General features: G+C 36.9%; 1 protein-coding gene across 3 annotated transcripts in view; it reads right to left on the reverse strand.

Moving 5' to 3' along the window:
• Nucleotides 1–15,449, reverse strand: part of LOC100750111 — a 38,617-nt gene that overhangs the window by 20,619 nt on the left and 2,549 nt on the right. For 2 of the 3 annotated variants that reach the window (XM_012383654.3, XM_033319821.1), the window contains one exon: nucleotides 3,621–3,796. In XM_012383654.3, the coding sequence (XP_012239077.1) occupies nucleotides 3,621–3,782 (162 nt within the window). In that variant the 5' untranslated portion in view covers nucleotides 3,783–3,796. Of the gene's footprint in view, nucleotides 1–3,620; nucleotides 3,797–7,581; nucleotides 10,425–15,449 lie in introns of those variants that run through there. The other variant, XM_033319820.1, reaches the window with a different exon arrangement.

Genomic DNA, 15,449 nt, shown 5'->3' on the forward strand with positions numbered 1-15,449 from the left:
AGGATTTTTTTTTTTTTTTTTTTTTTTGTTGAGCAGAGGACGATGATAATAATGTGTTTTTATATTTCTCCGAGTTCCTAGAAGGAATTACTAATATCCTTTGTGAATAAGAAATATGAATCATAAAGGTTTCTTTTAGATTCTCGAATCGCAGTTAATTGGATGTTTTAGTAAATAAAAAAATAACTTCGTCGATTTTGGGAAGTCTACCATGATTATATTTTATACTGTTCAAAGGGAAGTAATAACAATGACTTTTCCCTGAATCCCTCTTTTATGCAAAAAATTGTTAATGCTCTTTGCGAACAAGAAATACGGATCATAAGGGTTTTTCAGACTCTTATATTTTAGTAGATGAAAAAACAACTTCTTCGGTTTTGAGAAGTCCACTATGATAATTATATATATTTTTTTTTTTTTTTGTCCAAGGAAGAAGGAAATAATGATAATTTCTTCCACGGGTTCCCTAAATTTTTGCAAAAAAATTCTTAATACTCTTTGTGAACAAGAAATACGAATCATGAAGGTTTTTTAGGTTCTTCAACTGTAGCTAACTGGATCTTCCGATAAATGAAGAAATAAAAGACGACTCAAAGGCGATCATTCATCGTGGACTTTGTACGGACGAGGAAGACAAGACCAATTTGGTAAGGAACGAAGAATAACGAGGTGATTTTAAAATCGACATGCAACCCCTTTCAGTAAATTTCGATTGACATGCAACGGGAATGTCGAGCAACATGCCAGCTTAACGGTCACGGGACAATTTCGGTGTCATCCATTTATTTTCTCTTTCCCATATTGAACGCGCCGGATGTATTAGCGGCGTGCTCGTTTTTGCTAACATTCGGGTCAACGAATCATTTATTGCGCTTATCTAATTAATCTGGCTCAATGAAACCACTTATTAATGTCTTTACATATAACTGGATCTTTGAGCCTGAGAAATGTTTTGAGAAGTCTAACTTCTAATGTATTTATTTACATCCGTGTATAGATGCTACTAATACACTCACAGCGCTAAACGTAGAAATTTTTTATGAATATATTATGTGTATTATGCAAAACTTTCTGAAATTCTATTAGCACTGTAATTACATCTGACTATTACGATTAGAGCAGGAAGCTTGAAACCAATCTGAAAATGAATATGGCAGTTACAAAATTTTTAATACAAATGTGAACATTATGTAGTAAAAAATTAGTATACAATATCCCATTATTATTGCCCATTTAAATGTTTTCGGAATTCGTGTAAAATTGACACTTGCGCCAAATATCTTGTAGCTTCTACGTAAATTTTCAGATTTGTTTCAAACTTTATTAATATAATTATCATAATCGGGTCCCATAAGAGCATTAATGAAATCGTAGTATATTCAGAAAACGAATCTGTAAGTGTTCAAATAATTTCATAAGCCAGTCAGTGTATTTAATTCTGGCTAAACGAAATAAGAAGAAACACCTGAAGAAACTATCGATTCTATTGAAAGTTCAACGAAAGTTCACACGAATGATTTATAGCGGGGGCGCAGAAGAATCGCTTGACATCGTTCCAGGAACTTTTCTAACTTTCTGATGCAACAATTGCTCGTGGCACGTTTTCGTAACAACAAAATCTAGGTTTCGAGGGGAATCAAGGAACGAAACTTTCCTAGAAACAACACGAAACGAATTTTAAGAGACCACATTAAATTCTATATATACTATCTCTCATAAATATCCCGATGCTTTCATCAATTTCTAGTAACAGTATGTGAATTTCATCAAAGTATACGAATTAATGATGAATCATTAATTAGAGGCAACATATACTCTGATTCAATTTCTAGTGATAGTATGTGAATTTCACCAAAGTATGCAAATCAGTGATGAATTACTAATTACGGGCAACGCTTACTACCTTTTTATGCAATCACTAGGATATAAATCTAAATTATCTATTAAGAGATATAACGATAGTATATTTTAATATAGCAGTACTGTGTTTTCTTACTACATTTGTTATTTAACATAACAAATTTTCTATTAGTTTAGAAGTTTAATCTGTCTCATAATTCAAAAATGAAAAAATCAGAAGATAAATGGTTTGTCTAGAAGAATTTCTAAGAGAATAGTTCCACAAGATTTGACAACCTACAAACACCAGTTTTATTTTTGCATATTGACTTCCAAAATCCAATTTGATCAGGTTACCATCCATCAGATTTTGCCTAATCGTCAATTACCAACCACAGTAAAGAAGAAGAAATTTGTTATAAGTGACAATATGCTTAATAATATTGAGAAGGTCTATAATGAAGATACAAAAAGTTTATTACTGATTATCATGAATAACACAAAATATTTAATTCATCGTATTGTACGCAGTTTCGTTTGTTTGTAATTAAAATACATTTTATCGAAAACAAGCAAACGTCCGGATATTTTTGAGACTGTAAACCAAACAATGTAACAAAAGTCCGAAGAAATCTAAAAATAATCCTGCTCTAACTGACTTTTTTTACCTTCTCGTTCCAACATCATCCAAGTTGTTTTCCAAACAAAGAACCGCTCCCAAAATGGGATTTCTACGACGAAAGAATTTAAAAAAGCTGACTTACGACAGCTATTAAACCACGAATCCAACTCCACCCCCGAAAACTCGTGGCTATCAATTTCCAAAACAAGATTCTTCGTAAAATTTAGCCGTCACCTTGACCATTTTATACTACTCATTTGCATATCTCGATTTCACAACTGTTGCTTTTATCTGTGTAACCTCGAAAAGATCAAAACAGAGTCATTAATTCGAGGTGCAACCCCCTTCCTAAGCTTTTTATTTATTTCGAGGCGAATTTGGTGGAAAAATGTGAACGTTCTCGGGGAAATTGATAACCGCCTCGAATAGGTCGAGGACTGGCGATCTCAGGTATGTAGGCTGAGGTCATAAATTGGTGATTTTTATTCGACCTGCAGACTGCTTTCACTGGCAACCGATCGACGCGTACAAGTAATAACCCTTTGCAGTCGGATATCGTTACGGTGGAGACATTTAAAATTTTTCTTCATAGTCGGATGGCATCGATATGACAACGGTATACGCACTTATTCACGTATCTAGTATTATATTGATTGACACAAAACTTGAAGCGTATCAAACGCAAACTTGCAAAGTTTTAACGTTTTTGTTTCTCTCGACTTTCCAAACTTGTCGAAATTTTTAATTCTTGCCTTTCCAATTATCTTAGAATTTTAATTCTCCGCTCTTCAAATTTCCAAGATTTCAAACTTCTATACCACCAAAGCTCTTGTATCTCAGATTTTCCAACTTTCGTTTCAGTCAAATCAAATCAGTCTCGTGTTTTGTGATTTTCAATACCTGTATTTCAATACCTTTAACACGAAAAGAATACAATAATCTTCCTATATACTACGTATTGTATTATATTGTGCGCATTATATGTTATTATAATACGAAACGTGGTGTTGAGTTACATCCGCTACAGGACCGCTACAGGACCGCAAAGGGTTAAACTTAATGAAGAAACGTGGTATCCCTTTTCTGATCCTGACAATTAATACTCTTTCACGCGATATTTTCGGCCACGAAACCGGATCTCCGAAATGGTACCGCTCACCTGCAGCGTGACCTTGAAAGGCTCCTGAAGCCGTTCTCGCTCGAGCAGGTAAGCTATGGCACCAGGCATCGCATCCACCCCCTTGGCCTCTCGAGCGCCCAGGTACCAAACATAGTACGAGCTCTTCTTGACATCCTTGCTGCTCCTCAGACGCAGGGCCATCACTCACTGTTCGACTAAAGAAAAGATGCATCGCTCGTTAGCTTGGAAGCTTTTAGTTTATTCAGAGGTGGGATGATTATGGACTCTTTGAGAAATGAACGCTTGGAAGTTGGGGGAGGAAACGGTGATAGGTTGAGAATTTGGTTGAAAATTTGATTGAAAGTCTGGTTGAAAATGTGAGAATTCTTGAGAGTTAAAAGACTGTGAATTTAGAAATTGGGAAATCTACGATTTAATTATTTGAGACACCATAGCACGATAAATATTGAAATTCTTATTAAAGTTTCAAAGATGCGCATTTTCCAGAGTGTTAAAACATGCAAATTTATTAGTTGAAAATTTATAATTTCAAAAATATATTTCTCGAAGAGAAAAGCTTATTAAGTTTATCGTGAAGACTCTTGATGAAGAATTTTCGATAGTTAATCGAACACATTGCTCAAACCAACAGTGAGAATCGGGACACCAGATGATACTTCAGCATAGCACGATAATTATTGAAATTCTTACTATAAAAGATTCTTTTTATCGGACATGGCGTGTTCATAACGTTTCCCTGGCGCAAAAACGGCGATTTTCCACGAGGCAAGCTTACACAGCCGTAGCTGACTGGCGAAGAACACGAACGGCTTGTCTGTTCATCCGCTTCCTCAATTACTTTCACGCTTAAACCCGTTTTCTACGTTAACCGTCTCGCGAAGAATCGGTTCCCACCGATCTACATCGCGTCCATGCCGATCTAAAGCGAAAATATCCCAGGAACCGGAACAAAAACACGTTCAGGATCAATGTCGACCTCGGACGATCGATTATCCACCGATTTTTCATGCATAACCTGTTCGTTTCGATAGCTTCCATACAATTATCTTGGACTGTCCAAGATCCTAAGATACGAGATTGAAATTTTCAAGTACTTTTTCAAGAAATTAATATTCAACAGGTTTTAGTATGTATTTAACGCTAGTTTTTGTCTGACTTTCATAAATTTTGCTTAATTACAGTCAATTAACTGATTAAGCCCGAATTAAATATGCGAATAAAGTACCTACCTATTAAACTTAAACGAAGTAAATGAAACGAAATGTACAGTTAAATGAACGTAGTACTTATAAATGAGCATTGTAAAATACAGAGAATAATATAATATCCAATATATTCGAAATAGGATATAAAAGAATATTTAAGATAAACAGAATTGTATTCCAGGACAAATTACGATTATTTTTCGTTTCAAATTTTCTAACCCTGTTAAATCTTTTGGATTATTTTCCAATCATATTTTTATATCGTCAGAAAGTTTTTCAAATCTAAGAAAAATACGAGAGAACCCTTATTACAACATGATACAACTTCTCAGTTTCAATTACGTGCTAATGATTTTCTTGGAGCATTAAAAACCCGTTTCTCGGTTGAAACTCAAACAAGATTGAGATTTAAATAATTCCAGGATTACATCCGACTTAAAAACGTAAGGGAAACTTAAACGGGTCGTTATTAATACATATAATTCGATGGCGTGCTAATCTCTTTAGAAGATCGAGTCTTTTTCTAGACAGAAAACAAAACACGATTAAAGCAAATTCAAAGAATCGTAGCACAATTAAGAAGATAGCTCGAATAGCAATAAAATGTATTTCTTTGGAAGAAAAACGACGTGTACATTTTTATAACTGTAAAAGCCAGCTAACTTTCAAAGAAACGAAAGAAACGTTGAAAAAGTGTGAACTCTCGCTTTTGGAAATGCTCGAACTTGATCCGCTCGATATACATGCGACTAAAGCACGCGAAACTGTACACGATACTGTCCGCTCTTACGGTTGTTCTCTTTATTTATGCATTACACGCATTTCGAAATCTTATACGCTCGCGTGTAGCCGTAAATATGTAATAGGCTCGCTTTACCTACGGACACAGAACCGTTTACAAGAAGAGTTATGTTTCTTTTAACGATAAATCGCATTCGTTTATCCGGCTACATATACACCATCCAACGTACAAACCCTGATTAACAGTCTTTCAACATCTATATTAACCCTGCTACGTTCTTTCGCCCATTTTCGATCCAATTATAATCTTCTAACGCGAAGAAATATCTCAAGTTTCAACGAAATATAAATCAACTCAATTTTACGTTAACACGTCGACCAGCTATGGTGTTCATCGATAGTTCAGCTTGTCAAATTTCTTAGAATGATGAAAATAAAATGAAATTTATGGACTAGAAAATGTTCGACGACGTGAATAATTTATTATTATTATTATTATTTGTAATATTTTGCAAACATTAAGTATTATCGAGCAATAGTATATTTTCCTGGACAAAACATGAAATTCACGTGGCACGTTCAACCTGTTGAACATATTTTTAAATCGTACGAATCTTTTTCGTTGTTAAAATGAGAGTAAGATTGAAATGTAAGAAAAATTGAGAATTACAATAAGTTTAAACTACATTACGATTACTGTTTTCTAGTAGTTATTGTAATTAAACAATCAATGTTATCGTATCAAAATTCCTCTTTTTACGGGTCACGTGTGGACCGATATCTAAATACCATCGACTTTCAATCTGCGTTCTACATACAACAAGGAAGTATTTTTTATTAAAAGAAACTTCGTTAAAAGAAACGTGGAGATCGTAAGCGTGGAAGAAGGAAAAAGAAATGATCTATGAACTTTCAAGTCATTTATTACTTGTTATCAGATGCTGGGAACATTCCGATGAATGGAAATTACGATCGTTTAAACGTTACAAAACCACGGTTACTCGAACAGCTAAAATTAATGCGAGAATCGCGATGTAAGAATTGCAACTTTCGAATCTGTAGCTTTCATCACCACGCCGGAAATGATTAGATTCGAATTTCTTCGACTTGATGTTGTAAACGATTATTCCATGTTCGGCGGCGAGTATTCAAATTCAAATCGTATTTATAGCATTTAGCTTGATCGTTTCATCCCTAGCGCCGCGTATTCAAATTTAAATCGTATTTACTACGAGCATGAATAGCTATAAACAGCCTTGACTTGACGATTTTAAAGAATTCTGTCAATTAACATCTCCTTGAGTAATGTGTCGAATCAACAGAAAATTAAAATAGAGTTGCTGCAATTGCATTGGGACTATTTGTAAAATTTTGCTAATCAGAAATATTTGGTATTAATAAATTCAAATATGTCTTATAAAATACGGATCCTTTGGTTAACCTATTTTTAACTTGTATTTTTTTTATACTTACAATTTGTAATACTATGTATGATATATACTATATATACCTTTTATTAATTTCTTAATTTCATTATTCTATAATTATACATGTACACGATTCATATTTAATCTTCAAGAAACAAATGACTTATTCATAAATTCACCGATTGCAAGAAGATATCCTAAATAATGGTAAATTTGAAAAACAGTGTTTGCAACATATCATCGCCTTTTTATTTCTTCGAGTTTATGAAATTTCAATTCTGTTTAATTTCGAAACAAACGAAAAAAGAAAAACCACGTTAATTTTCTATGAAGTACAAATATAATAGGAAACAAAATCAGAAAAAAAATGGTAAAACTATAAAATTACAAATAAGAAGTTTGTAACTTGTTAAAATTACTAATATCAATAATTAACAAATTATTGTGCGATAGGTCCCAGTCAAAATCACGCAAAAGTAACAAAAATTAATTTCCATTACGTTATTATCTCCTCGAAAAAAGAGAAAAAGGAAAAAGATCATGTTAATATTGTACAAGGTAAGAATGCCAGGAGAGAAGAGAAAAGAAATGGTAAAACAAACTGACCGGCAGCGGAACGGGTCCGGGATGCTGAGAGCTTGCGGCGATTTTCGCAGAAATTAAGCAACGCAGCCGCGGTCAAGAATCAACGGGTCTTCGGTAAGCAGACGGCAGCGGCGGCGGTGGCGGCGGCTGGTTTCGGTGAGCAGAGGAACAAGTTGTACGGTACGTACGGCCCACGTAGTGCATACAGCATGCACAACCGTATCTCTGTAGCGCTTCTATAGGTGTACACAAATCCTGTGGCAGACACACACCAGCTCGTCGAAGCGAAGGAAGCAGAAGAAGAAGACTAAGAAGAACAAGAAGAGTAGAAGCTCGCCTCGGTCGATCTGACAGCTGCGCGACTCCAGTCCAAAGCACTTTTCCACGCTCGCCAGGCGTTTCTTTATATGCACACGGTTGCGTTTCTCTGTTTACTGTTGTGTACGTTCCTCGTTGGCCAAAGAAACTCGGTTGGAACGGAAGGTAGAAGCAAACGAAACGGAACGGAAACGTAATCCGAAGCACGAAGTTTAGAAAATGAAAACACAGATTTGTAATGCTACAAAAATATATAGAAAAATTCCTATGATTCTGTATATCGTATATGTAGGAAGGCGTCGCTTGTTGTTCGCAGAGTTCACTTGTCAACGACGCGGCGCGAGTGGATTCGCGCGTACCTAACCATCACGGGATACTGACTCCACGGCGGAGATCCTCCGCGAAGAGCTCGAGTGAAACGCGGACGAAGGGAGAGTGAGCGAGCGAGAAAGGCCGAGCTACGTTTCAAAGTTAGTTAAAAAGAGGCAAACTAACCGACTCGAGTCGAGGTTATGTCTGTCCTTTAGCGGGGAGGGGAGGAATCTCTCGCTCGTTTCGAATGCCCGTTTCGACGGGTCTTGATCTTCTCTGCGCTCTCCTCTCCTGTCTTTCTCCTCTCTCTTTCGGACGAACCGCCACACCTTGCCGAGATCGACTAGCGATCGCCGGTAACGCGTTCTCTGCCAGCAGCCTCGAACTAACCGGACGGTTTTCTGTCCTGAATTTTAGTCCCGGGGCCCGTCGAGGAACGAGGAGAGAGACTGGAAAGGGAAAGAGATGGCATTAACCGTGGTGGAAGTGGTGGAAGAACCGGGCCCCTTCCCCTTTCTCTCTCGCTCCTTCCTTCTTACTCTTTCTTCGTCTTTCCTCGTCTGTCTTCGTCCACGACTCCCTACCTGACCGTTTCAGCCTCCTCGGTAAGCGTTGCCCCTGCACCGAGGATGGCAGGTTAAGAGGCAGGCAGGTAGAGAGAGACCCCCATTGATTAGCGATGGAAACAACATGCGACTGGTGTCGATTGCTTGTCAACTTTTTCAACTGCCCTCTCTCTTCAAATGTTAGCGTGTCAGGTTCAAGCGTTGCTCGTTGGGCAGTCTGGTTATATACCCGTGAAATCGAGCTACACTCGTTTCATGGACGTGATCATGTTCGCACATGTTGCGAAATTGATGGCAGATATTAGTCATTGAACTTAAAACCTGAGATTTTCTTGCAGGATAACATCAGAGATGCAGCTTGTGCAGATGAAAACTATTATTACGTAGAGTATAAGACTATGTTTCTGGCATGGTGAGCGCTCCTTTTTCCCTTCCATCTTGCTTTGCCACGTGCACGTGGAGAATCGGAATATTCAAATTAACGTGTAGGGTTTCGAAACCAGGTAGATAAGTATCAAGTCGGTCCCATCACTACCGCTAATGCAAGCAACAGATCCATGGCGGGCGATTCCTCTTCTGGCCACAACTAGCGCCATCTCCGTCCCATTACTGTCTCTCTTCTCCTTTCTATTCGGTCTGCGTATCGGTTTTTCCTTCTTCAGCTCGATACGGTCCCCCAATACGATTTTCTGCCGTCGAGGCCTCCAACGGGGACCGTGCCCCCTCCACCTACGCGTTTATATAGATACTCTTCGACTCGCTTAACCCGATGCCAGGTGCCTCTATAGGGTGTACCGATTAACGAGCGACCGATGAGATCGGAAGGTGCAACCGATCGTGCTCCCAGGGTTATCTTATCTCTCTGTCGACGCTAAAGAATTCTTCCAATAAACTTCCTGCGTAAGGTTCACAGATTGACGTTTACAGATGTAGATTCCATTATTGCACATTAACCACTAAGAATAAATGTTAACGTACCACGTAATATTTTACGAAACACGATTGGAATAAATTATTACTGACAATAATAAAAGATAAAATCCTCCTTGCATGTAACAAGAAAGAACATTAAATTGACAGTGAAATTATTCAATTGCGAAATTATTTGAACATTTGTCACAGAAATTCTTTATGGCTGTATTACGTGTGTTATATCCAAGCTTTTGAAACTTCATTAATACTATATTCAGACAGGTTATTGCGAGATTACGTTGTCAGAATTTGAGACAAATCTGAAAATTTGTATAGAAATGTGTGATTCTTACAGAAACAAATTCTATCTTTTCTCGACTAGATAATCGCGATTTTGAAGAATTCCGTATCTGACGAGGTTTCGTGCCTGTCGAGGGCAAATAAGAATGCGTGAACGAAGGCGATACGTTCGTGCATGTTCGATGCAATTAACCATCGCAGACAGACGCCGACCTGTGTGGTCTTATTAACCGTGACTCGAAGAAGATTTTGCAAAGGTGGGTGCGTGAGCGTACGGAATCGCGAGTGCGCAATTCTTCGAATAATAATGTTATCCAACTCTCGTAATCCGATTATCCGCTCAAATCCGCTTATTCATCTACGATAATTATACTACCAGTTATAAATGTGCGTACACTTACGTCGATTTGTGGTAGTATTACGTACAAACCAATAATAAGGTAATAGAAAAAATTATCAAATTCAAAATTTTAATTAATTCCTAATTTATCAGTGGTATATTAAAATTGAATATAGTCATTAATTAAATGCATAATGGGCGAGATAAATCTCCATTTAAAATCCATTCTTATATTTACGTTCACAAAAATATGAATTTACATAAAACTCCAGTAATCCTTTTAATTTAAACAAATTAATTAAATTAATTAATTAATTTAATAAACTAATAGTAATCCTTTTTCTTTCCCAAAAAATGTTTTCATGGTGCAAAAGAAAAAAGTTCGAATGTTAAAAGATTAAAAATAAGCAAGTGTTCGGATATGATACTTATAAGCATCGATGTAAGTACGCAATATTTAACAACAAATATTTACAGTAACCCCGATCGACGCAAAGCAATCTATACGTTTCTATTTTCCGTCCCATTTATCGAACACGAGCGTAAATTAAAGGAAAATATTTAATAAAAGGTAGCGATTTAATGGCTGTCCGTGGGGTTTGTCTAGCGCAAAGCAATTTCACTGTGCTGTCACACGGCATAACGTCATTCATAATTCACGGATGCCATAAACATTACGCGAGCATCGTAAAAATATGCATTTATAGAAAGCTCCCTCGGAGGCTTTTACAATTTCTTGCTTGGCGAAGGACGAATTCATATTCATCCGCGTCACACGATCGTTTCGTTCGGGGCCGTTCGAATTTCATCGGTACAAATAACTTCATTTCATCGTCGACGTGTGTATCTGTTTAATGACTCTTTACCTGTTTTATACACGTGCCACGTCGATAGGTGCTTTTCCGCTTTTCCTATCGTAACGGTCTAAACAACGACCATAAAGTCCTGTTACATGAGAAATCATTGAATGAAAATTTCTTTCCACTACTCCTACTCGTTAAAATAGCCAATAATGGCCCAAAAGATGTTTACCTTCTTTTTACAACCTGGTTTTATTTATGAAACAGAAGGGACGAATATTCATAGAGTATTAGGTTGTCCGAAAAGTTTCTTTCGTTTCATAAGGTGATAATAGATGAACAACAATTGTTGTTTTATATTATTTTATTGAATTAGCTATGATCCATTTCGTTCTATTTCTATTATTATATTCGCGCACAATTCGATAAACTAATATAAAACAAAAAACATTGTGCGTCTATTATTTCCTTATAAAACGAAAGAAACTTTTCGGACTACCTAATAGTATGAAAACGTATATGAAGAAAGGCAAACGTTACAGTACTTGGAATTAAAATACAACATTAACAAGCAAAAGAAAATCGATTCATTAGCATACCATACGTGTAGTATCTTATACGTAATAGTTTATCGTTTCTCGGAAAATTTCAGAATCGACCGAAGCGTAGTAACGACAGATCGTACGAGTCGATCATCGAAATACTCAGCTTTACTGTTTCAAATTATAGACCGTCAGTTCTCTGATAGCAAACCGCAGTATAGTTTCGTATGCGCACCGTACAAAACGAAATGTATCACATATCAGCAATGATACAGTCCGTAACGTGCACGAGTGAAAATAAAATAATATATTTACTCCAAGCCCTGATCTATACGTAAATGTTCCAGTGCAAATTCCAATCGTAACCATATATCGCACCGAAATGCCAAATTTTACGAATCTAGCCATTCAGAAGCTAAAATGAGTAATTCCGCTCTTTGTAAAATTTCCACTTTCATGATCCAGGTATACGATTAATTTTCATTTCGTTAAAAGCAAATCATTTACTTGCATCAGTTCGTTCGTCTATCATTCAATTCTGCAAAATCAATGAAATTGTAATAAATACACTGCAGACGATTATGCAAATACGATAGATATTCTTATGAACGATCCAAAAACTGAAATCTAAACACAGATTTCTCTCGCTTATTGATACATATTTCTGTGGTGGCACTCGACGACGGAACTTTCCGATAACTTCGCGACACAAAGCGCTATACCATCAAAACGTAAGGCCCACATGCCCAATGTACTATCGATATCCCTACGGTCCTTTCGCCGAATATTCGGAAGAAAGCGTACGCGGCAACGGTCGCGGACGTCTAACGAACGCGAGAGTAGTGAGGATATCGAGGGACAACTAAGAAAAGAATCCGTTTGGTTTCGAACAAAGTGCAACAGCGAAGCAAACACATTCGAGAAGCATGATCGCCGATCGCTGATCGCTGATCGCTGATCATTGCTGGTTGCTGATTGCTGGTTGCTGGTTGCTGGTTGCTGGTTGCTGTTTGTTGATTGTTGATTGTTGATTGTTGATTGCTAAATAAACTTTATTGTTGAACATCAAGAGTATTACTGGGGCACTTATACCTAACGCCACCTCATTTCTTTATAATATTGCTTTGTAATTGTTTCTTCGGAGTTTATTAATCGATGTATATATTTATTCAGTTCATGAAGTGGACGAGGATAGGATTAGCAATGGCGGTTTACTTTAACCCGGCACGCGCGGATTAGAACCAATCGGCGAATATAAATGAAAGGCGAGGCTAAAACTAAACCTGGCTATTTATCTTTATTATTTATTCAGGTCAGTTAATATGTGAGACGATTCGCAAGGACGGACTGCATGTAGAGCATCGGTCAGTCGACTAATACGAAAAGGACCATCCTCAAACTGTAACGTCGATTCGTAATTCTTCGATGATTAAACAAAGATCTATATTCGAATATATTATATAACATAATAATAATAATATACTGAACAAGTTTTGAAGGAAACTTTAGCTTAATCAGGATACTTTTTACAAATTAGCCCTCCATATGTATCTAACTAGATCACTGACTCGTTAGTTGACCAAAAAAGAATAAAATATCTTGCTTCTACTATACTTTCTTGCGTGTATGAATCAGTGCAAAGTTCCTCCGTCCATTTTCTATAATTTTGAAAAAGTCATACGAAAAAGAAATGTTCGTTGCAATTAATAACACGCGTCGTCACGCCTCCTCTTCAACCATCTAACCACGCGACAGTGATACAAGTTAATTAAAATGAAAATCTATCGTGTTTATTGATCGTGTTTGGTTGCTCAATCCACGAGTATCGATTTGCACAGGTGATCGAGCGTATCCGACCGCGCGATGACGAAAACGTTGGAGCAAAGAAATTAGAGCTAGATCATCATCCAGTCGTAATATTTATTCGGGTCACCCGATATAGGAGACCATCGACAAAAGCGAGTCGCGGCGAACGTGTACACCTCCGCTGCCACGAATGCTAACCAGATGCGCTAAGTATCGTTGGCGAACTCGCGGACGACTCGAGCACTCAACCATTCGCAAGTAAGGTCGCTTCAAGGTGCGTCTAGACTATGGAAAAAAGCGTATTCTCTTTGTTCGTGCAGGTTGAAAGTAATTAGTCGCGTTGTTCGTGCAAATTTATATTTTACCGTGTTTTATTATTTATTTGCGGCTGGTCAATCTTCGTCTCGTTCAATCTATATCTATTTATTTAAATTTCTATTTCGTTCAATTTATATTTATTTAAATTCATATTTCGTTCGACTCGTATTTATCTATATTTATACTTCAGTCGGTTTACATTTATTCAAATTTATATTCTGTTCAACTTATATTCTATACGTTCGCTTATTTATCACCCGCAGATGACAAATTTGTATCTGCATATTGAAAATTAGAATTTGTGTGAGATTAAGAATTAACCGGAGATAACATTTTAATCCGAACGCTCTGTAGCGCAATTGTCGAATAACAATTCACCTATAACGAACCGTAAACAAACGTAACATGTAATATGTAAATTACAATCTGTACTATGGATTGACTAAAGGTAGTACATATGTAACAAGAAATGCTTAATCGTTGGTAAGAATCAATGTAATTGAAGCTTTGTAATCTAAACGCTGTGCATGTGAACGACAATTCGCACCTTTGTGAACGATTAGGTGAAACAAGATCCTAACGAATGGTATGCGCGTTCTCTCCGGCTCGATGGAATGCGAAACACGTTTTCCAAGCCAAATCCAACGGGACTGACATCTATAACAGAGCAAAGAAACGGAAAACGAAAAGGAGGAAGGTTCACTGAAAAACTGATTTCAAGTTTTGCTCGCTGACGCACAAACTACCAGACAATTCACTTAAACCGTATAAAAATGAGGCCTCTACCTTCTACGGTTATCTGTTTCAACAGTAACCAGAGGAATTTTTCTTCGTCATTTCCTATTCTGTTCCTCTTTATTTCGTCAATTTCAGTACTTCAATGGCTAAGTTTGTTTTTCCCCTTACATCTCAATTATTTAAGTATTTTGAAATTTCTAATATTTCAGCACGATCTTCGCTTTGGTATTGCAGTACTTGTAAACTCGTCCACAAGATCTTATGTAAATAACTCGACTATCGGAATACCTGTGCGTTCAAATGATATTGATATATCAAATGTTTTTATACATTACTGTGCTATCAGTAACATCTAACGCATATGATAGTTTCAGATTAATACGGCAATTTCTGATCATCGCCATTATTTTCGTACCGTTATATTATGCGGCCTATTTGCTGTGCTAATAAAACCATAAGAAAATCGTGACTTTGATATGAATGTTTCCTTCGACCAGGCACAGGTGAATCGACTATAGTATAATATAGTTATTTCTCTATAAGCTATACTTTGTTAACCGGCAATTCGACTATACCAATAAGCAATATGTTTTTAAATAAAATACACGGCTTGCTTAGTATTACGTTTAATCGTCGGAGGAAGTTCAATCTCATCAAAATAACGGCTTACGTCGATTACGCCGATAATACGGTCTGAAACTCGTGGAAACAAGTTTACGTAATTTCACGTAACGAGCCCTGTCGCCTAATCGCGGGATAACGTTCAGGAAAAAAGATAGGGAAAACAGGAAAAGGACTCGTGTGCCCAACGAGTCACGGTAGAACGCCGCTGAGAAAGTAAACGGTTCCGGTACAACGTAAAATCAACCGTGAAAACATGAAACACGCATCCTTTCGCCGATGATCCGCCATCGATCGATATATTATCCCTGTAATC

The sequence above is a fragment of the Bombus impatiens genome, unplaced genomic scaffold (assembly GCF_000188095.3).
Source record: "Bombus impatiens unplaced genomic scaffold, BIMP_2.2 scf_0217, whole genome shotgun sequence".
NCBI lineage: Eukaryota > Metazoa > Arthropoda > Insecta > Hymenoptera > Apidae > Bombus > Bombus impatiens.